The sequence below is a fragment of the Anabas testudineus genome, chromosome 5, assembly GCF_900324465.2.
Source record: "Anabas testudineus chromosome 5, fAnaTes1.2, whole genome shotgun sequence".
Lineage (NCBI taxonomy): Eukaryota > Metazoa > Chordata > Actinopteri > Anabantiformes > Anabantidae > Anabas > Anabas testudineus.
In genome coordinates this window covers 23,932,786-23,956,287 of record NC_046614.1, presented here as the reverse complement: position 1 = coordinate 23,956,287, position 23,502 = coordinate 23,932,786, and the positions used below count along the sequence as shown (strand labels likewise).

The following is a 23,502-nucleotide window of genomic DNA, read 5'->3' as shown; positions in this document are numbered from 1 at the left end:
ACGCAAATGTTGTTCAGGTGTTTCTGAGCCTCACGTTTAGATCCAGTCTAAATACCGTGAATCACTATGTGAGCTGATGTGTTGGATTTCACTGGAGGGTCTGTGCAGAGTGTCAGTGAAATATTTTCACTGATGTATTACTGCCTTCACAGGGGAATTCTGGCCACCAGTGTATTGAAAGAGCAACGTGCTTTTCAACCCTCTTCAACAGATCTGATGTCTTATTTGTTGCAAACTCACGGATACATCGGATTCTCTGACGTCTTTAAAAACCTGACAGTGTTAGATCAAAACTTAAGTGAGTCTGAGCTCGATGAATAAATGTTTCCTGACATCGGTGATTAAAAGTTATCCATCTATCTCATATTGCTGTCTCATGCTATTAGAGCAGAGTTTAGCTCAGATACAAAATGTGGTTTTGATGTTCGCCGATGAAGAAGAGAGCTCCATAATCTCTGGCTCCAGTTTAACAGTGGGATCTTTTTCCGTACTGAGCTTGATTTAGAGCGTGGTTCAACATCAGACAGTGTTTCATTGACAGTTCTAGACTGAGCCGGCACCAGTTGGTTAGAGACCTCCTCAAAATACAAGAAGAAAGAACTTCATAAAAAATGGTCTTTTGAAAGTTGCACGATACAGAAACAGATCAAACCTTCTAAAAATCACCGTCTTTAACTCCTGGACCAAAACACAGTTTGCTGCTGATTAGCTTCACAACACTTGGTTTTTTCCTGTAAGTCACACGAGCTCTTTAAGAAGTAGTGTGACGTTGGTGCCTTTAGATGTTTGAAGAAATGACCCAGGCTGTCTTTGTCTTTGTCTTTGTCTTTGTCTTTTTCTTTTCTTTCTCTCTTCATTTCACTCGGGTCAAAGTTTAAAGGCAGACAACAGTTCTTTAGTTAGAGCTCTCTGATGTTGCCAGCACGGCTTTTAACTTTTCCTCTCTTTCCTCATGAGAAGTTTCCCGCTGGGTTAAAAAGAAACCCTCAATACAACTCTTAAATAATGCTGGAGAAAAAAAACACATTTAGAAGAATGACTGGTTTATTCCTGATCTTTGGTCTTTTCTGTCTCTAACTTTTTTTCCAATCACTGAACAAACGCTGCGTTAAAACAATTTGAATTTTGAATTTGTTGTCCTCATGCATCATTCTGAACTACTGGTTGTATTTGCGTAGCTCCAGAGTGAAGTGATGCCAGTGCTGAAGCTGCGCTGATTAAGCGTATATCACTCGCATGTTGGTGGACAACAATCACGTTCCCCACACAAACCAAGGCAAAAGTCCCAAACTGACATTTTGACTTCGAGCCAGCTGCTTGCATGACATTGTTGCTGAAAACTTAATTCCATTCTTACATCTTATTTCTCTTCCCCCCAGTCACACTGCAGGAAGGCTGCGGTGCCACGTCACATGCCCCACTATCATCTGCCCTTCATTAGCAATGAGAACCCGCCTTCATGACTTTTTAAATCCCTCCTGTCTTCTCTCCTCATCCTCAATCAACTTGTCCTCTCCTGTCCCATCTTCATCTCTGCATCCTCCTCTGCCATCCCCTCATTTCTGTAATCTGTCCTTCATTAGTAACACTGTCACACTGGCTTTGATTTTGGATGCTGCGCTGATGATTGGGAATTTTGACAGTCTGTCCTGAAATGCCTCTGTACGTCCTCTCTCTGTGTGCATTTACATTGACAGTGGCAGAAAGTACACGTTCCCTTTTTGCACACTTCATTGTTTTGCATCTCCCTTCTATAAAACTGGATCATGTATGTAGAGGAAGAGTTAGCAGACCTGTACACATGAGCACATGCTGCACACGTTCTACTGAAAACATGCATATGTGCACAGATGTATGCATGGTCATGGTCGTGTCTCTGTTAATTCATTCACGAGCATGTATCCAAGTGTGAGGAGAAACTTCAAGTGATGCTTGGCAGCAACTCAATCAAGTAGTGGGATGACCACGGACAAGTGTCTGAGCTTTGAATCAGCTACAGGCACCAACTGGAAACCAGTGCAGAGATACTGAATATCCAGTGGTTTTTGATTGATCAAAAATGAGATGCTGCTCTTTAGATCATGTGCAGAGGTTTGATTGTGCATGATGCTGTTCTGTCAGTAGGACAGTTGAAGATGGACTGAGGTGAAGTGGAAAACTGGGCTTTGGTCTGATGAGTTGAACTTTTAAGTTCTTTTTGGAAATCTTGGACGTCATGTCCCCCGAGCTACAGAGGAGAGGGACAATCAGACTTGTCATCAGCACACAGTTGAAATGACAGCATCATGACTGTATGGAGGTGCTTTGCTACGTCTGCATCTGCTCCTTTAATGAATATGTCCAGGTTTTGAAGCAACATGTGTTGTCATGCAGACCTTTATTGAAGGAGGCCTTGCTTATTTCAGAAAGTCTATGCCAAACCACAGGACTCCGTCGTGAAGGAGTCCAGTTGCGAAACGGAACTGTCTGCAGTCTGCAGACCTGTCACCCACTGAAAACATTTGGCTCATTATGAAGCGAAACATTTGACACAGGAGGCCCTGAACTGCTGAGCAGATGAAATCCAAAATCAGGCAAGAACGGAAAAAATGTCACTTGCAGAGAGAGGTGACGAGATGGTGCAACACATTTTTAAAACGTGCTGCTGGCATCAAGTTCAAAATGAGCATCTTCCGATAAACAATCACATTTCTAACATATGATGTGTTTCCTTTGTACTTTCTGTCCTAAAGCTTTGAAATGATCAAATCATCATATTTTATGTAAGGGTTAGGGTTAATCATTGAATCAGGGATGAAATTACTGTGGACTGGTGCAAAATAATTCAGTTTCATGTCGGTTGTGGGAGCTCAAAAAGCTGTGTAAACTATAAAAGTATTAAAGTTTTTGGAGTTTATGAAACATTTATAGTTTTCATTAAATCACACTGATGTTCCTCCTGTGTAAGTTACATCTTTCCCTCTGAAATCCAGTCGAGGAAGTCGCTCCTGTAATCACGTACAGCACAAATGGACTTTGTCACTTCGCACCACAGAGATGGACATCCTAAATACATAATTCATGGTAGCACCGAGTCTTACCCACACTGACCACATGTGATCAAAGATCTTTACATGCAGCGGTGCTCACCTCTTCACTCCGTGTTCTGCTTCAGTCTCTTTGTCTCTTACTCACACTCACACAAACAAATTGGACACAGTGAACCAGATGGCTTGTAGCTGGTATGTCATGAGAGCAAATCCTCCCTCAGTCATCTTAACTGAATCAAGCGCTGTGTTGGAAAACTTTCCTGCTCATCACATAACAACCAAACCACAGGCAGACTACACACACAAACAAATGTATACTCCCTCACCATGGATGTACACACACAGAAATACAAATGTTGTCCCTGTGGCTGTTCTACTAAATTCCATTTATTCTCTAAACCCATAACACTAAATATACGACCACATCACAAACTCTTCGATGGATACACACAGTTTTTGGAGGATTGTCTTGATGGTCAGCTTCTCTGTTAAAGTATTGAAAACAGACACCAAACTCTCACATGTGTTGCCAGTATATAGCACTGTTGACCTGAGTCATCGAGCCAAAACGTTGGTATGTTGCACAGAGAAGTCTCTCACTGAACAGTAAATGTCAGTTTGTGGGCAGGTTTGCTTGTTTTTGTAGTCGGTGGAATTTCCGAAGAGAAATCGTACAATTAATGTGTTTGTGAAGATATGAGTGACTGAACAGGAAGTGAGGAAGTAACTGAATGAAGACATGACGCCGGAGCCATGTGGCCACAAGAGGACATTTCTCTCCTGCACTCCAACATATTCAGGTTGTAACGTGTGAAACTGTCTATTACAAAGATGAACCAGCACAAAATGTCTCAGTGACATTTAGAAACAACATTTAATCCACTCAGTACTTGTTCTTTTTATTGTGCCTCATTGTTTTATTGTCATATGTATTTAAAAAACGGATTCACTCATTTGCCAAAATTTCTTTGGACTTTAATATTAATACTTTCACAACAAAAATGTATATGTAATTAATTCAGATTAATTAGATCAAGCGAGTATTTAATTATCTCATTGATAATGGTTTGACACCACTAATTGTTACCTATTTTAAAAACTGTCAGTCCTGGTATTGGCTGTAAAAAGCAGGTAAGTCCAGCTCTACCTGTCTTGCTCACTCAGAAGTGTGGTTTTTCACTACGACAGGGATGTTATATGACAATGTTCATAACAGTAAACTGTTAATAACATCATGACACGTCTAAAGGAGTCATTAATAAACGAATAATTAAAGAACAGTTTAGCTGTGGAACGTCAAAGAGCCATACAGAAAGTCATTTATGTGAAAGACTTGTTGACTTTTTCAGTGTTTGGAGCCCCACGTCCATAATTCTGTTCTGGATGCTAGATACCATAAGGGGTAAGTGAGAAAATGTGTTTTTGTGATCTGAATGAACTCACCCTTTAAATTAAAGGTCAGTTCAGAGGGCCAAGATTTACTAGACAAAGACAAAAAGCAGGAGGAATTTTCAAAAACACTGGATTATCCCCTTGATCCTGTGCTGACTCTTTGCACAATGCAGTTACACTCAGAACCACATGTTGAAGTGGGGAAAAAAAGCGCTGTATATGACCAGAACGGATGATAAATCAGCCTGAAGCAGGACAGATCTGTGTGGGCCAGCACGCACATACCCTGGCAGCAGAAAACAAGCAAATGCATTGTAGAAAGTTTTTGCAGAAACAGCTTCTAAATGAGAATTTTTCAAGTTTGCATCCAGACTATATATCATGAAAAATCATTTGTCTTCAGCTGATCAGTGAGACGGCTCCGTGTTTAACAGCAGTGGTCGTAGCAGACGGCAAACAGCAGCAAACAGCAGCAAACAGTAGCAGACTAGTTTTACTGGGTGACTTTCTATTAATGTGAAGAAAGATGCTGTTGAAAAGGAGCATCTGCAATAAATCAGCCACATGCAGGGTTGCATTTTGAATAGATCAGGGTAAGAAGTTAGGAAGTTAGGGGACATTTAACCAGTTAAAGAAAAGAAGACAAGCAAAGCTGGAACACACTGAGGCAGCACAGCGGTGCTGGAGTTGAGTTTGGATCATCTAGGTCATAGGATAAGTGAAAGTGTTGACCTGCTAGTTACCAGGAATCATCGTCAAGTGTGAAAGACGGTATTTTGATTCAACCACCTGACTCTCATTCATTCTTATTACTATATTAAGTGAAAATATTTTGATTGCTTCACATTTCAGTTCCTCTGTCAAAGGTACCAGTGCAGCTGACACACTAGAGGCTCAGTGACACCGGAGAGCAAACCATCAACCCTGCGATCAACAGCACATCACAGCAACCCGTCTTACAGAGAGAGGCAGAGCTGCCCCAAACACAACCATGTTGTCTGAACTGTGTACCTGCAAGTGAAATAGGACAAATTACAACAAGAAGTACACCTGTCCTCATTTAATTAGCAAAAACATCAGCTGTAATGAGCTCTATTCAGAATCACTGGGCAGCTTCTGTGCTGAGACAGGATCTGAGACGTGCCGTGCAGGACAGGAGACGCCTGCTGGTTGTAAACAAACTGTAGAAGCTGAACGATGGTGCATCCTGGATACGTTCACTACATATATATTCCTAAGTTATTTATGGTCTGATCAAATCGCTCCGTCTCTCAACAGGAACAAACTCGTGAGAAGGTGTAGAACACACCTTTCTCATTGATGCCCACAGCTCTGAGGAGAGCCTTTGAAAGAAGGAAAGCAAATCACATTAGTCCTACGTCTTAATAATTAAAACGATGAAGCTATTAAAAAGCTTTCAAGGAGCGAAAAAGAGAAAAAAGAGAGACTGCAGCTAGTTTCGTGTTCTCTAATGATTACCTGTTGTACAGGCTTCAGGTGCCCGAGGCGACGTCTGCACTGGGACTGCTATGCATTAATTTAATGCATGTGATACTTAGGAAAATGTACTTTAGCTTGCTGTCTGTGTTGTGTTAGCTCAACCCAGATCCATGTGTTGCTGAATGAGAAGGCCACTGAGTTCTGCACCGTATGTTAAAGAAGCCGTGTTTCAAACGGTGCCTTCTAAAAACCTCCCTCTCTGTCAGGATCGGATTTGTCCGGCTGCTTTTTGGATATAAAACTAGTCCCGTATATTAAAACAATGGTTTTTTCCTCTCAGAAACTCCAAAGCCTTCAAACTCTGTTTGCAAGTATATTTAAATAAATGGGATAAAAGCATGAGCTCCTTTTGAAGTGGGGTTTACAGCATGTGGAAACTACAACTAGCTGCTATTTAGTATTTACTATCACTAGTTTTAGGTTTCAATCTGATATGATGACCAACAACTAAACACGGTCCAACATTTTTCCTCTTACTAATTTGTCAGGTTCAGTATCAGTGTTGTAATTTGGCGTTAACTCTAGCAGTTACACTTCCTCCATTTCTTTTAGAAGTAGAACCAAACTCCAGCAGCTTTTCTTAGAAATATCCTTCTAAAGTAATTTGCAGCTAAATACCAGCTAAATCTTTAGGCAATTATGGAAAATGCTTCCGGTAAATTGGCTGGAAAATACCGTACGTGTAAAGTAAAGTGCCAGTATCGGTCCCTGTAGTTCTGGTTCAAGAGGGTTCTTTGAAATCTGTGATGCACATTTGACGTATCGTTCACTGAACGCCATGATCTACGTGAACTATCTTAAATCAGACCTATTTATTACTGCTGCATTAGTAAGAAATCAAGTTTCCAGTACTGAATTACTACGGTAGGTAGATACAGTCTTTTCCCTTTGTGAAGTTGCTCCTGCAGAGAGCCTCGTATGGCAGCTCTCCCATCAGCATTGGTATCGGGTGTGTGGGTGAATGAGAAGCAACATTGCAAAGAGCTGTGTGTACCGATAATGTTGAAAAGCTTCATATAGGTTCAGAGCGTTAACCCGAGCTGGACCGTGCTTTGTTTGCATCTTTACACAGTTAAACGAGCTGAATTCTGTTGTCCCACCAGTGTCGGTGCAGAAAATGATACATCCTCATGAAAATTGATCTGGATAATATCACAGCGTCCCCCCCAAAAAAATTCTCGTGATAAAGTCACATGTGGTCTCTATTGTTTGGTAATGGAGCTGCTCCAGAACGTTTCACTTGTTAACATCACAGACTGAAAAAATGGTTCTCATGTGCTTTAACCGCTCTTGCAGTGACAGGGATGGTATAGTTTACAAGGCCCTTTCACACATGGAAACTCTTGTGCCGTGCATAAAGTTCAACTGTCTTGACATAAATACAATACTTATCATTTATAAAACCTATTCTTTTATTTTTCAGCTATGTGGTTATTTTTGAGAACGAAGTTTTGTGGTTTGTGTCTCAGTGCATCAAGTGTAGCAGAAGGTCCCTTCGAGTTCAACAGCAGACACTCTGACAGGACCGCTCCTAGTCTTCAGATGTTCTGCAGCAATGCAGAGTTTTAAAACACCATGAAACAGACGCCTAATCTCCTGTATGGACACTTAAGCAGAACACTGACTGTGCCACCTTGAACTCAGTCTGGAATATCCAGTCTCCATCCTCCTGTGAGCTGCAAACATGGATAAACATCAGCTCACTTTCACCTGGGGGACCAGATTCCCAAGAAGAGTTTGACTTAGAACCAGCATGAAAGGAGAAGACAGCTTAGAAATCACAACTAACAACCAAGTGAAATCAAGACTTGCTGAGCGGCTTTTAATGCCTCAGTGACACAGACATTTACCAGAACACTAAGCTGACATGTGGCCGAGACACACACTCAGTGGATGGAGCACAAAGTCCAAAGGAAAACAAAGGAAGACAAAGAACCAAAAAATGACTTCACATTTTGTACTTTGTCTAAAGACAAGTAGCTTTTACCGTTGTCACTGCCGGATTAGCAAGACATGCTGTGCCACCTAAAATGAAACAAGCTCACATTTCAGTCACAGCCAAGAAGATCTGTCCCCCACAAACAACCACCACGATTATTAAACTATACCACATGAGCTTTGCACGCTGCAGCATTGTTTTGGTGGATATTGCTGAAATCCTGTATGTTCAAACTTTTATGAGCAGAACGAAAAGAGTTTGATTCTAGTCGGTTCTTTTTACATAGAGTCGTTTATTCAAAGCTACTTACAATGTGCAAAACAAACAAAAAGGCTTCAAGGAGTGGAGGCTAGAAGGTCATCTGGTCCTTACAGTGTTGTATTTGAGGAGCCTGAGGTGTGAAGGGGACAGACTGGCTGTAGCCTCTGTGGTTGTACATGTGGGAACATGGGGAGCTGGTGCCATTTGGCCCTTGGCAATAAAACGTGTGCACGTGCTGTGGGTCAGATTTATAAATGTGAACTTGTCATTTTTCCAAAACGGACTGAGGTCTGTAAAAACAGCACGTTTTATTTAGTATTATAGCATATTAGTGATTGAGTGCACGCTCCCAGCCGACGGCCCTATCTGTGTGTTATTTTCATGTTGTGTTGTGAACTTGATGTTGGCTGGCTGTGTGTAGTTGTAGTGTGGGGAAACATGCTTTGTGCTGTGGGACTGTTCAGTATATTAAACACTGAAGTACAGCTGTAGCCGTAGCTTTGTTTTACAGCAGTCAGAGGGCAAAAGTAATGACCAGGCAACAAGCCACTGGGGACTTTAGTTGTGAGTTATGACTTACCCATTCACTTCTGCTTTATAGTATTTAAAAAAACAATCTGCTGCAGTTCTAATAGAATAATAATGAAGGATGGACGTTTGACAGGGGAGTTCAGCCACAGTTGTTTTAGCCTGTTGTAATACTGATGCAAGACAGATGCATGCTGCTGGACTTTGACCATAGATACCACTGTTTCCCTCCAGTTTACATTTGTGTTGCACTGCATCATAAAACACCAGCTATGCAGCCTCTTTTGATTTTATAGTAGGGGAAATTCATTATGTCCTAAATAAGAACTCCACAGCTGAGCTCTTTCTTTAAAAGGGAGCCGAGTAAATCAGTCGGATTATGGGAGATTATCACCACCATAAATACAACTTAATAAGCTTTCACACTAACCCCAAACATGTGTCTATGGCTGCAAAAGTCATTGAACAAATATATCTGAAGCCCAAATTTAAGAAGAGCCTATTTGAGTTATCACCGTGTAGAAACGCACAGTTTGTGATTTGTTATTCTTCTGTTGGCTAAATTTGTGTTGCACTAAACCCCAATGACTAAAAAAAGACTTGGGCTGTTATCTCTTTGTTTATGAGCTCAATACCTGGCTGTAGAGAAGCAAAAATAATTCAACTGTTTGTGACTATTAAAACGTAGGAGCATTGAAGCATCAACTGAATCCACACGTCAACATGTACTGAGCCTTTTACCAGCGTGAGACGGATAATATGCCCCTTGTTTAGTCACTGTCTTGAACCCACGACCTCGTCTGCATCATACAGAGACTGATATACTGTGACCTCAGTTGTCTTCCTGGTGAACGTCAGTTGGAAACGTCCTCAGACAAAATAACTTCGAACTGACGCCGGGCGCTTGTGATTCATAGAGTTGAAATGCTGTGAAATGGAGTCGTGGAGCTGACAACTCCGAGTTTCACAATGTTTTGTGTCTTTGTTTAAAAAATATGATCGTAACAGATCAGAGAAAACGTTCTGGCACGAAGATGTCGATTTATTGTACTTCACTCGAGTTGGGGGGGCGGGGGTTCTCACTGTCAGAGGATGGACGGATGGATGATCAGCGAGGAACATCGATGTTTCACAGTCAAACACAATCCTCATTATTATCAGTCAACTCGCAGATTGAAAAATGCGAAGTGCCTGAACATGTGAAATCATGTACACGAGGTAAAAGTGTCGTTTAGTGGAGCTCGACAGTCGACGGATGTGACTCAGTGTCATCTCAGATACAAGGGAGACGATATAAAATCATTGGAGTTGGAGGAACAGATTTATATGGTTAAAGCTTAAAACATGCAAAACAAAGCACAGAGCATTGTAACACTCACAGACAGGTTCGAACTGTAAGTACAACTCAGTACAACTTAGTACAACTTAGTACAACTTAGTACAACTTAGTACAACTGAGTACAACTCAGTACAACTGAGTACAACTCAGTACAACTCAGTACAACTCAGTACAACTCAGTACAACTGAGTACAACTTAGTACAACTGAGTACAACTCAGTACAACTCAGTACAACTTAGTACAACTCAGTACAACTCAGTACAACTCAGTACAACTCAGTACAACTCAGTACAACTGAGTACAACTCAGTACAACTGAGTACAACTCAGTACAACTCAGTACAACTCAGTACAACTGAGTACAACTCAGTACAACTGAGTACAACTCAGTACAACTCAGTACAACTCAGTACAACTGAGTACAACTCAGTACAACTGAGTACAACTCAGTACAACTCAGTACAACTGAGTACAACTCAGTACAACTGAGTACAACTGAGTACAACTGAGTACAACTCAGTACAACTCAGTACAACTGAGTACAACTCAGTACAACTCAGTACAACTGAGTACAACTCAGTACAACTTAGTACAACTCAGTACAACTCAGTACAACTTAGTACAACTCAGTACAACTCAGTACAACTCAGTACTGCAAATGTTTCATCTCTGGGTCCTGATGACATCAGCAGCAATAAGGCGTGTGATTGGCCAACGTACCACATTGTTGGAAGTTGTTGAAGCAGATTCAACTTATTTTTTCCACACTACTCTGCGTAGCCTTGGCAACAGGAAAACACTTCTGGCTCCAGCTTTGACGTGATTTTTAGACAGCAAGTTACCATCTGTCAACATCTGTGTGCGTTGCTGCTGCGGCGACGCCGAGCTCCGTTCCTAACGGGCTCTACACCACAGGCTGTGCGTTATCCATCTAATGTGATTCCATCACACAGTGAAGTCAGTTTTAGGTAAAATATGTTAAAACTTTGGCAAAAATACACAAGGTACAGTTTTACTAACCAGCCTCATTAACATTATCTGCTCCAGATGGATCATCAGGCTTTGAAGCTGATGTTTCTCTGACACCATTTCTCTAAATGACTGTTTCACTCCTTCAAAATATCAGCTCCAGTGTTGTTTCTCTCTTATTTCTGTGATTTCCAGGAACCAAACACACAAATTTAACATGTTACAAGCAAAAACCGCTGCCAAGTTTGAACCCCGTCCTAGTTTGTGTCTCTCCTGTGTTCATGTCTCAGAGGTAGTCATTGCTCTCTATCACCACCATGATGGAGAAGAGACGATGTCCAGGGACAGTTTCCATTAACCACCCTCTGTCTACTCCAGTCCCATCTCCTGTCTTCACATGGGCCTTCACATTGTTAGTCTTAATATCTCATTATCTTTAGTTCTTCACTTCCACATGATCTCAGCTTCTTCAGCTACTGTATCTTCACCTTTGAAGACTTGATTAGAACTGGAAACCATCAACTAGGATTCTTTGTCTCGCAGCTACTGCACCACACATTAAGACTTGTCGATAACAAGTCGAAACACATTTATGATAGCAAGGCGTTCCCCGACAGCATAATATCTGTCCAGAAGCTAAATTAGCAGGAAAACAAGCAGCAAACCCTTCTGTTAGCCGAAGACAGTCAGTAAAGACACAGAGAGAAAAACAGAGGCGAGAGACAGGATGGGAGATGAGACCCATGTTCTTCCTCCTCATCTGAAAACAATAAGACAACAAGAGAGCAGGAATTAAAAGACTAGAGTCGTCTAATCTGGAACAACAGAGGAATGTCAGAGAGATGCCACAACACTCTTTTATCCCATATGTGTGCTATTAGGTCCACGGGCCTGATCCCTGTGCCAGACTCTGCTGGATCCGATTCCTTCCTCAGCTAATGCCACTGGACATACGATCTGACAGTGATAATGATAATTACTTAAAATGACATGCCTTGCATTGTAGAGGAGCTGGGAACAGCACAGACATGAACACACACAGACAAACACAATATTTGCAGAGCCTTAAACTAAACTTACTGCGGGTTCTCTCACCAATTTGGAAAGTTAGAAACAGCTCTGTACATTCCTCGGCACTATTTAAATGTTTCACAGCTTCTGCACTGTTTGTGTAAAGAGGAAGAAAATATGGAACAATAAAGAAGTCACAACAACAACAGCTCGGGTTTGGAGAGAGAGCACAAACCGCTGCCAAGTTTGATTTTTAATGTTTTGGAATATCCGCATAAAGTTCATCATTAATTTAATGCAGAGTTAAAAACAAGAGCCAGGAACTGTCACCAGTACAATGGTTGTGTTGCTGGTGAGAGCCTAGCAATAAGGGACTAAATAACCAGTGTTTTTGTTCTCTTCAATACAATTCTAACCAGTAATGACAGCATCTCCCCAACATAGAGCTTTCGAAATGTTTTTTTCAGGCTAATTTCAGCTTCCTGAGATTCTGAAAAACACACAACACATGATGAGCATTACATCCTGGACACGACTGATCTTACACCAAATCTGAGAGGCTGGGGATCTTTGGATGGAAACAACCTTCAAACCTGAAAACACACAAAGTGAGGAGGTTTGATCATTAAAGATATTGTGCAGAGCAACGAGCCGGTTCTCCTCATGTCCCCTCATTAACATACTAGCTCTTATCTCTTCTCTTATTTTTCTGCACTCAGGACAGAAAGCCTCTGGAATAGTCTGTAGGTGCCTCTTTGACAGGATAAAACTCAGTGAGCTGCGTCTCTAAGAAGTAGAAATGACTACACATCAGTTCTTGTTGGTACGGCTGCTTCGTGAAATTATTAAAACACAACTTTCCTTCACAAACTATTGCAGGAATCACCCCATGTGGGAATGTCTTCGTTTTTCCACTTTAATAAAGACAGATAAATATTGTTTGGATGTGGTTTTCCACCACAGTCTTTCACTTGTTCCACTGCATGCTGTCATCAGAAACTGCTTTGTACCGTGTTTCATTTACCATAAACAAAAGCTTCAACTATGCTTCAAACACTAAATCACAACACAAACAGGTGAACTGTACGTTTCCCTGCCAGCAGCAACAACTACATTGATGTAACAGATTCCTGTCAACAGCAGGACAAAAGGATCCAGAGGATGTTTTACCCTCCATGTTTTATCCCCCATAAACACAGCTATACCCATTTCCTACAAACCAGGATTGTTTCCCTAACCTTAACCACATGGTTATTATAGTCTTCATGACAACAGAGGTCCCTTAACTTTAATGAAGTAGTCATTTCATCCCTAACCATGATGTTTTCCTAAATGTACCCAAACCAGAACCATAACTGATTCATTTTTCTCTGGTTTTAGAGGGAAGAGTAAAAGATGTGTTGGGAGCCTCCGAATAGAGACTAATGAATGAAAAAACCTGACTCGTTAAATAACTTTTGGATATGTTACATATTGTCACCTGAATAACAGCAACAGACAGTTGCTTGATGCTGGCCTGTGAGTGGTGTGAGTAACAGTGTTGACGTGTAATGATAAGTGTTCTGGCTCTGGAGGTTACGGTTAGAGGTAGTCACCACAAAGAAGTCCTGTAAGTAAGTTCCCCACCTCCCAGAAAAAACCTTCAGAAAGGGAAAACTATTAATATCCGCCTAGAAGTGCTAATTAGAAGTAGCATGTGTTGGAATTTTTTTACAAGGTCCAATCTCTCCCACTTGGCATTATAAATTCCACTAGTGTGTCAACACAGCACATAACACAAGACCAAACAATGTAGGGAATCTGCAGATGTTGGCAGCCAAACACACTAAAGTCTAAATAAACTAAATGATCAGTTGTATCAGACCAAGCTTATTAGAAGCAGATTGTTTATGTTGGATTTAAAACTCATAAATAACAGAACAGCGGTGAAACTGTAATCCCCCCCCCTCCTTTCATCCTTCCCTTCCTCACCTGTTGGACACTTTTTCTTCATCCTGCATCTCTGCGTCTCACTGTGCGATGGGCAGTGTGTTGCTGCTTTGTCTCCAGTCAGTCCCCCCCGGGTTCTCGTGTGTTTGCCCCACCTGAAGCCACAAGTGGAGCCATCACGGTGGCAGGTGCTCCATTCGCTCCACTCTCCCGGTGGAACATGTTGGCAGTCTTCTGAGAGAGACGTATACAAGACAGAGAGGATACGCTCTGATTAAAGGCACGTCAGCGTCACTTCATAATTAAATAGTATCTGAAATTCAGAAGGGGAAAAAAAAGAAATCACAGAGAGTAATGCACTTAATCAGTTTCACATGGATGTATCAGGTCACAGAGAAGTAAAGCTTCTTCTGGCACTTAGGTAAAGAACCCACGACGTGGAAAGTAGTCTCCAAGTGTAATTATTAATATGCCTGACCAAATACTTTGGATATAAATCTGTGGTTCGCGCTGCAGTTTACAGATTAGAGCAGTACAGAGAGTGAGATGACAAGATAAAGGAGTAAATTACAACCATAACCCGTGGAGTGGCAATAACATATTGGAACCAGTGTTTTGTTCGGACCCCTGGCAACAACCGTGAATGCCAGCTGAAGCATTTCTACATGCGACATTACACTCACAGTGACTGGAAGCTGATGAGTGATGTCACCCACAAAAATCAGTGGCTGATTTTTCCATGAGAGCAAAGATGGAAAACCAGAGACTTCGTCCCAAGATTGGACAACATTTGTTGGTAATCATCATTATCATTGTCAGATTCGAAATGAACAGATTTCCAGTGACCCTGCTGGAGTTGCTCGAGGTGTGTACCAACAGTTAGACATGAAACCTTAACATCGCCATTAAAACCAGATGTGGTCACCGTGCCAAGAAACAACAGTAGCTGCAGATGGTGCAGGTGGACGGCAGAGGGGGAATCTGGAGCCCCGGCCGGCGTTCAATGAAGAGTGAGCACAACAATATATCTCACTTACTTAGAAGGGAAGGATGATCCACAACGAGATATGAAGATAAATTCTAAAACTCCTCTCAAGACTTTTAATATGAATCATGTGTTAAATAAAAAATTTGGCTCCAAATCAGAAAAGAGTTAACCGCAAATAGATGAAGCAAAGAAATGGAGCGGATGAGAGTTCAGAGAACCAGAGGACGATAGGAACCGGTTCTCAGAGGAGATCTGGAAGTATTTCAAGACAGAATGTCCCAAGAAGGCAGAATTTAGTGTATCATTAAGCCATCAGAAGCATTCAACGCAATAAAGAAAGGTTTTTAAACTTTAATAATGTTACTTCCTTAAGATCAATCATTTGATCCATGTGGAAGCACTCAGGGATTATTTCATTTGTTTTCTCGTTTCATGGTCGTTCCTGAAACATAGTCTAGTTTCCCAAAACAGGTGCTATTAGTAGACCTATCAGTAGTCCAATTATTTCAGTGAAATCAGCCCGGTGCAAGATAAAAACCCTCCACAGCCAATGAAATGCTCAACGAGTCAATGTGAAATAATGTAGAGAAGTAGCAGAGAGCAGGAAAACTGCTGCTGGTTAAACCGCTCACATCAGCTTCATCCATGCAGAGTTATGTTATAACACGAAATATAAAGTAAAAGAAATGGCAATTAGACAGGATGAGAATAAAGCTGCTGTGGGTTCCATCAGAGCAGCAGTAATGAAATCCATGGACTGCCTGTGTAACTGCACTGTTTCATTATTTGTCATCCTCATTTTTGGTCTAACTAACTACTGCGTACATACATTTAGACTGAATCTGCACACGTGGCAGATGCGATGTGCACATGCTGCAGGATCCCAGCGTCGGATGCATTTATTGGCATTTTCAGGATTTTTTAAACTGGGATAAAAGCCTGTCCATGCTTCTGGAAACAGAACATAATGTTTATAGAGAATACAAACAGGATGCTCCAAGAATCTGATCATAACCAGGACACTAGTGTGCATGTAATCGAGCAGAGTACTGCAAGACCCCGGGACACGGTTTAATTATGTTGTTTTATTTTTCTTATTGTGGGCAAATCCCATGACAAAAAGCAAAACCGCCAATGTGCCAGTTCATCTCCAACAGAGTTTACTCTGCTGTCTGTGGCCTCTGCCGGTTCCTGCTGGAAAGGGCCAACTTTAAAAACCAGCAAAATATACACTTTTAAATAAAATAAAGAAACACAATAAAGTAAAAGATCAGATCAGATAATACAAACAATAGAGTGGGTTTGTTCGGGACGACCTTGAATTGACCTTCATGGACATTACATCACCGGCTGAAACCATTACTATAAATCTCTATGGCACAGAGACATAATTAAGTAGTTAGAGTTTTACTTTAACGTCCTTGCTACAGATACAGGTTTCAGAGGTTGGAGGTTGGTTATTTCTCACTTCCAGCTTTGATGTAGGCTTCAAAAGTGCATCAGTGGCATTTTTATATTCATGAAATGAAAATTCTCAAAACTAAGAGGAACCTCTGTGGTCACATCCTTTTAGCTACAGGTACTGTCATTGTAAGTGTGGAGTGTCTTACTCACCCAGGCAGTCGCTGTCGTGGCTGAAGGTTCCCTCAGGGCAGCTGGTCAGACACTTGCCTTTGTAGAGCAGGAAGCCAGTTTTACACTTGGTGCAGAAGTCCCGGCTGAAACAATGCTCACATTCCAAAGAGCGGCACTCTGAGAGGAGAGAAACCATCACACATCCAGTCAACAGGACACACGTCTTTCTTAACATCTTCTCTTTCATAAAAGATGTGATTTTACTTTAACTGTTTACACGTCTTCCTGCTGAAACTGGACGTCAGAGGGACGTATATCAGAGTTTAAACAAACAGAAATCAGATTGATTTAACGAGGCAACACGGTTTGACATGGAAGATGGAAGTAGTGAAGGTGGACGTAGTGAAGATGGATGTAGTGAAGATGGACGTAGTGAAAATGGACGTAGTGAAGGTGGACGTAGTGAAGATGGACGTAGTAAAGGTGGATTAATAGACACACAACCTGGAGTGTTTAGCTGGTTAGATGTGAGAACGTGTTGTGAGCCGTGCCCTGTCTGAACTAGTGGCCTTCACATGATACTTTGATGTTGGAGCCTTAAGACGTCTCCAGTCATCAAAGCTTGTTGTTTTGTGTTCCTGAATATATACAGACTGAAAACTATGGACATCTGCAAAAACTGGCACTTGGCTGGTTGCACTTTGAGTGCTCCAACGACTTTCAAGCAACTTCATGTCCCCAGTTTGTCTCATATGTTTGACCAGGATAAATCCTGTCTCTGCTCTTACTGTGTTTTTTAAAGCCAGGTCACATCAGAAATGACTTTAGTCATGAATGTTTGAGTATCAGGTAGATGCCAGTATTAGTTTAACTGGACTCTTTGTTTGATTAGGACAGTGAGCGTATGGACACTCGTTACTGTTTGTTGAAACAAAACTCAACATCTCTTTCACTAATTTGGGTTTCAAGGCAAAGTCCTCTTGTGTAACTTGATATCAGTCAGACTGAGAGACCTCTGCACGTAAAATAACATACTCATGCAATGGCTGACGCCCAACCCTCTCAGTCCGTAGTGTCCAGCAGGGCAGGTTTGGACACAAGTTCCATGGTGAGACATCCCCTTCCTCTCCAGGAGCAGGAAGAGCTTCTCAGCGCAACGCACACAGCCGTTATCAGTGGAACACTCGTCACAGTTTGGACACTCCTGGGTTGTCTCCTTGTGAGCTGAAGGAGATGGCGGAGAGCAGATTAGGACGAGTGCAATAAAACAAAAGTAGAGGAGAAAGAAAGAGATAAAGAGTGAGAGCAGGAAGCGGAGGAGACATCACAAATCCTCATGATACCAAGAGAATTTCTGGACTCCATGAAAAAACACAGACACTGAGCTTCTTGAAATGCAGATGTGCAGATACTGTCGGCAGGAAGACATTCACACGAAACCAGTCCCACTTTTAAAAACATATAGACACCGACTGTAAGTTTACCTGGAAAATACTCGATGGAAACAACAACTTCTTGCGTTGCCACATTTAAACTGACAACATCACTTTCTGTTGGTAACACAGTTCATACAGTATTGGGAGTATCATGCAGCTGTCTCTTGTAGTTCTACTGGCCTGTGCATCGTGTGTCAGCATACATTTGTGTTTCTTTGAAAATAAATTCATCAAAGAATCTCTGGCGCACCATGTGAGTTCAGGTTTGTGCAGCTCACCGACAATAGATTCCATGTCTTGGTAGCATGACATTTAGGATTATGTCTAAGCCCAAATAAGCAAACGGCGATGTCTGCACCCAGATACACACAAGCCTCGACAGACAAAGTAGGAATGCTTTCAATCCGACCTGGGATAAGGAGGGATATGGAAAGACAGGCAAGGTGGGATGGAAAGGCAGAATAAAGGAAAGAGTTATGGAAAGATGGAATGAACCTGCAGCGGTGGAGATGAAGGACGGAAGGTAAGTGTGCGTGAGTCTGATCCTCACAAAGTACCTGTGGCCGAGTTGACTGTCAGAGTGTGTGTGAAATAAGACTTCAATTCATGTAATCAGGTCAGCGATAGAGGTCATCAGAGGTCACAGTTGATGCAATCTTAAAAAAGCCAAATATCACATCTGATTATTAAGTGTAACGACTACAACTCATTAAGGAGAGAACAGGTATAAAAATACTCTTTGACAGTCATCCACGCTGAAAACCTCTTCAGCCAGAATCAGGGTTAAAATCATAAAATATATCCAGTTATATTATTGTTATTTAATGTGGACAAGAGTTCTGCTGATGAGGCCATAAAGGCTACACATATCCTTCTTAATTCTGACAAAAACAAGCTGCTCTAGCTGGTTCAGGCTGCACTAAACAGTGACCTCTGACCCTGCACATGTTCAGGATGTGTTTTCAAGTGATCTCAGCTGAGTTATTATTAGTCAAGAACCGATAAAAGAGATGAAGACTAAGTAAAGAGATGAAGAGATGCTGACTCATTGTCTGAAAAACAGTTTTCTTCCACATGTGCTATCAATCTGCAGGCTTCTAGGACTGTTAGAGGAGCGGCACGTTTAGGTAGCATAAAACTGTGACCTTTGACTTTGCATGGGACTGCACTGAATTTTTAATGAGCACCAGGTGTAACTAGCTGCAGCGGGGTTTCAGGGAAACATGCCAGCATTTAAACATCTACCCTAAAACTGAATTCCCATCATGTGGTGAATGTGCGAAAGAGAGAAGAGGTGATTTAATGTTGTGGTTTTAGGTTTAATAGAAACAATAGATTAATGAGAATTAATGGACAAATTGACTTTTCTCAAAGCAAAAAACAACAAACTCCAACAAACAAATCATACAAATGTCTCTATAATTTAAATCTGATGTTAAACTTCACAAATCAAGTTAGAAATGATCAAGTAACTGAAATACGAATTTCATGATATGTTACAGTTTTAAATATCTGTATTTATGTTGGTTCTCTAAACATTATGGTGTTTAACAGACGTTTGATGGATTAATATTAGTGCATTTATTATTTATTAAGTAGACAGTTTGCATTTTCCAACAATACCTGTGTTATGTAGCGTAGGTTTTGATTCATGTACTGTTATAGATCTATTAGATGCTAAATATGTGCCTATAAAAAGATCATGATAGTGTATGGGTTCAGGTGGGATTACTCTCCACTGTTTCCCTGCTTCACTAGTAGAAATAGCAAGAATTTCATTTCAGGGTGTGTTATCTCAGTAAAAAAACAAAAATCAGCAGCCACCCCCTTTTGAAGTTGGTGCAGCATAAAGTGTATTTAACCAGGGAAAACGTGCCAGGTGGGGTGCCGGACCTACTGGTCCCAGTTTGTTTAAAGATGTGGCTGCTGTTTAACGCATTCTTCACCATGTGATTGAGGTTGTTTAAGTGAAGTCTGTGTGACCTATGTTACAGCTTCTGGCTGCAGCCTTTTCATGATGATACTGTCCATCTTGTGACACTGAGCTGCTCTCACTGTTCTGTTCTGCTTCTACTGAAATGCAGCTTGGTTGTCAAGTGCACATGTCTGACACCAGGCGTCACCAATCCAGGTGGAGGATCGTATCTGCTAACGTCGACCTCTGGCAGATGGAATCTTTACTGTTATGAATACTCCGTGTAAGCTCACTGAGTATTCATAACTCATAACTCCAATACACCCTTGTTTCTCAATGGGTTAGTCCACTGTTAGTGTGCACAGGTTAACAGTTCTGCACAGGTTAACTGTTCTCTGTTGGATTTCATGAGATGACTGCTGTCATACGTGCTCAGCTTAAGCTTACATGTTGAAATGCATCCACCTGTTGACACAAAATTCACTGAGAAGCTCAGCGAACATCAGGCTAACATGTGAGCAGACCCTTTGCACAGTTTCTGACTTTGTGATTGCTGCCAAATTCATACATTGGTACAAGAAAATGACCTTTACCGTAAATGCTCATTTAGTTCTCCAGTTAAAGACATACCCCGTGATTTAGTTCTAGCCCCATTAACACCTCCAAATGTTACCTCTGATATACGTATTAAAGCATAAGTGCACTCAAAAAGTGCAAATGGAAAAACCATGAGGCGAAACAAAGTGAGAGGTGAACAGAAATGGACACATCCATGTAATGTTGCAACACTAAATATGTCTCTGGATTCAAAACCAAGGAAACATTTTATCTCAGAATCTGATCAATCTGTTTTTCTCTCAGTCTCTAATGTAAAACAGCCACAGGTGCTCACAATTACATAAAGTAACCTTATAGAAACACAAATAGCACTAATGGACATTATAATGGGTTCACCCTTGTGACTTCTTAGGCTTAACGTTCCTGCTGTGAAACACTTCAAACCTTTTCAGCTGTGTGTACGTGTGTTTTAACAGCTAAAGGAACCAGGTCCAGATGTGACAGAGAGCGAAAAGAAGGGGTGTATGAGGCAGGAGCGAAAGGAATGAGGGCTAAATGAAGGAGAAGAAACGGGGAGGAGGATGATGTGGGGAGGGAAGACTGGACTGACAACACAAAAGTCCGGGTTGTGAAGTGATTCATTCTGGCAGCAGGTCCACCTGCTGTGTACACAGCCAGCGTTTGACCCCTGAGACCTGAAAATGGTTTCTAACCTCAAACTGTTCTGATCTATTAGCACAAAATGTCTCAATACAGGACTCAGTCGTAATTTTACCTAATTTTACGCAACAGTAACAGTGTGAGTTCATGCTGCTTTGCACATTGAAAAAAATCAGTTTGTACATGTTCTATATTTTAAATTTTGTTCAGTCATTTCACATGGACTGAAGACTTTAGAAGACTCTTTTACTCTATTACCAGTTTTTCAGTGCGCTAGAAAACTTGATGAATCATTTTAATGGAGGATAAAATACAATCACAGATAAACATGAATAAATTTAATATAGAAATTCCAAAAACAATTTCCGCAACATATAAATTGACTGAGCAAGATATTAAATGTCTACTCCTCTTTAGTAATTGTTGTATTAATGGTGTTATAACCGACTAAACCTTGTATGTTTGAAACAGCTTAATCTTGCTGTCACAACTGATTATCTTGAAGGAGAGTCAGTGGCACCTGATGGCCCCATTCTGCCTCTCCAGTCATTATCTAACACCTCAACTCTGCTTGGAAGACGGGGGCAAAGAGGGAACCGTCGGAAACCAAAATGATGGTGTGATTGAGACCGGATCCCCCTCTATTAGTCACAAATTCCTGAGGAAATGCCAGACACCAGTGAGCGTGAAGGTCACCACATACAGTGGCAAGAAAAAGTATATGAACCATTTGGAATTTCATAGTTTTCTGCATTAATTTGTCATGAAAAGTGATCTGAAGTCAAGAGTATGAACAAATATAATGTGCAGTGTGTAGTATTTCATGTCTTTATTGAGAACAACCATAAAAACCTCAGTGTGAGTGGAAAACAAAGAAGTTTGTGAACCCTTTGAATAATAACTTCAAAAGTGCTAATTGGAGTCAGGTGTTGGAATAAGTTAAGAAAATTAGTTCAGAGGTGTGAACTGGAGCTCAAGCCGTATACGCTCATGTGAGCCATGTCTCGACAAAAGGGGCTTTCAGAAGATCTACGATTAATCAGAATCAGAATTAATGAGTTATTATTTTAGTCACATTATATTTGTTAATATTCTTAACTTAATGAAGATCAGATCAGATTTTATGACAAATTAATGCAGAAAACCATAAAAATATTTGAAGGTGGCTGTGGTCAGGTCTTTGAGTTCAGAGGGATTTTATTGAGACTCATTAGTCACAAATTGGGATTTGAGGATTAATTCCAACCAGTGATGAAGTTCGGAGCTTAACTTAGAGGCAAATCAGCCAATGAGAAGCATTGAAAAGTGAAAAAGAGTGTAGTGAGATATAAATATATAAATATAACAAAGCAGCGTTTTACCGAAGATTTACTGATGATCCAGATTCTGATATCATCAGTTCTCTTACTATTGGAAGGACAAGCTGGAATGAATTGGAATATATAACCTCAGAGTTCGAGGAAGCGGCTGGATGTTGCAAATATCTTGTGATCCTCGAGTACGATCATGAAACCTCCTCTCTGCATTTATTGTCAGTTAGTCAAGGTTTGATCATGTAAATCTGATTATTTTCATTTTTTAAATTCTTATTTTAAACCTGAATCTCATGATACGGCATCAGGTTTCTGTCATGAGAAACTATGCCGTTTTAGTTTAACCAACAAAACTATGTTAAAGTTACAGTTCTTAGCTATTTTAGTCTTTTATTACATGTTACATTTATAAATAATCTTGTTAAAGAACTGTATTATGTCCAGTTATTATTTGTATAATGTAACGAATCCAGTCAGTATCTGTTCCTCTATTTATGAGGAATATCAGCTCAGTTTTAGAAAACGAAGAGCGTGAAGCGACTGTCGAAATCGCAGAACCCCTCCACACCCCGTCATGCTGTTTTCCCAGCGTACTCACCGGTTTGCTTCTGCGCGACACCAGACCCCATCCTGATCACCTCACATACCAAGGATATCACAATGGCAAACAGTCGCAAATGCATCTGGGCTGCTGGCAAGCGCCCGCTTCAGTGCCAGGCTACGGACATCTGCAAGGACTCCAGGGGTGTCAGATGTAAAATTTAGTTCCACAACGAGGCACCGAAAGAAACTGAAAGGGAAAGGGGGCGAAGACGGGGAGGGTTAAAAGATGAAGGGATGGATGGAGATGATTATTCAGGCAAAGATGTGTGTGTGAAGGTGAGAGAAGAGAGGAGAGACCCAACAGAAAACCGTCCTCTCCTCTGCTTAGTTTCAGGCAGTAGATTTAGTGTTAAGATGAAATGAGCGGCCATAAACAACAAAGGAGAGCACAGGAGAGTCAGGAAGGCTGGAGGTGAGGAGAGCAGGGAGCCTCGTCTGCTTCCTCAGACTGGAAGCTCGGAGGGAAAACACACCATTTAACTAGCACTGTCAAATTTGCGATAAACGAGCTCCACTTATCCTGTAGCCATCTTTAACCCTTTATGGGGTGCGCTCTC

The 23,502-nt window shown here is 41.2% G+C and overlaps 1 protein-coding gene across 3 annotated transcripts in view; it reads right to left on the bottom strand.

The window, feature by feature from the left end:
• Window positions 1-23,502, bottom strand: part of rspo4 (R-spondin 4) — a 27,544-nt gene extending 4,042 nt beyond the window's left edge. The window contains exons 1-4 of one of the 3 annotated variants that reach the window (XM_026348589.1): window positions 22,941-23,502; window positions 17,496-17,684; window positions 16,500-16,637; window positions 13,940-14,131 (exon numbers count right to left, since the gene is read on the bottom strand). In XM_026348589.1, coding sequence (XP_026204374.1) covers window positions 13,940-14,131; window positions 16,500-16,637; window positions 17,496-17,684; window positions 22,941-23,025 — 604 coding nt within the window. In that variant the 5' untranslated portion in view covers window positions 23,026-23,502. The remainder of the gene's footprint in view (window positions 1-13,939; window positions 14,132-16,499; window positions 16,638-17,495; window positions 17,685-22,940) is intronic. The other 2 variants (XM_026348590.1, XM_026348591.1) reach the window with 2 other exon arrangements.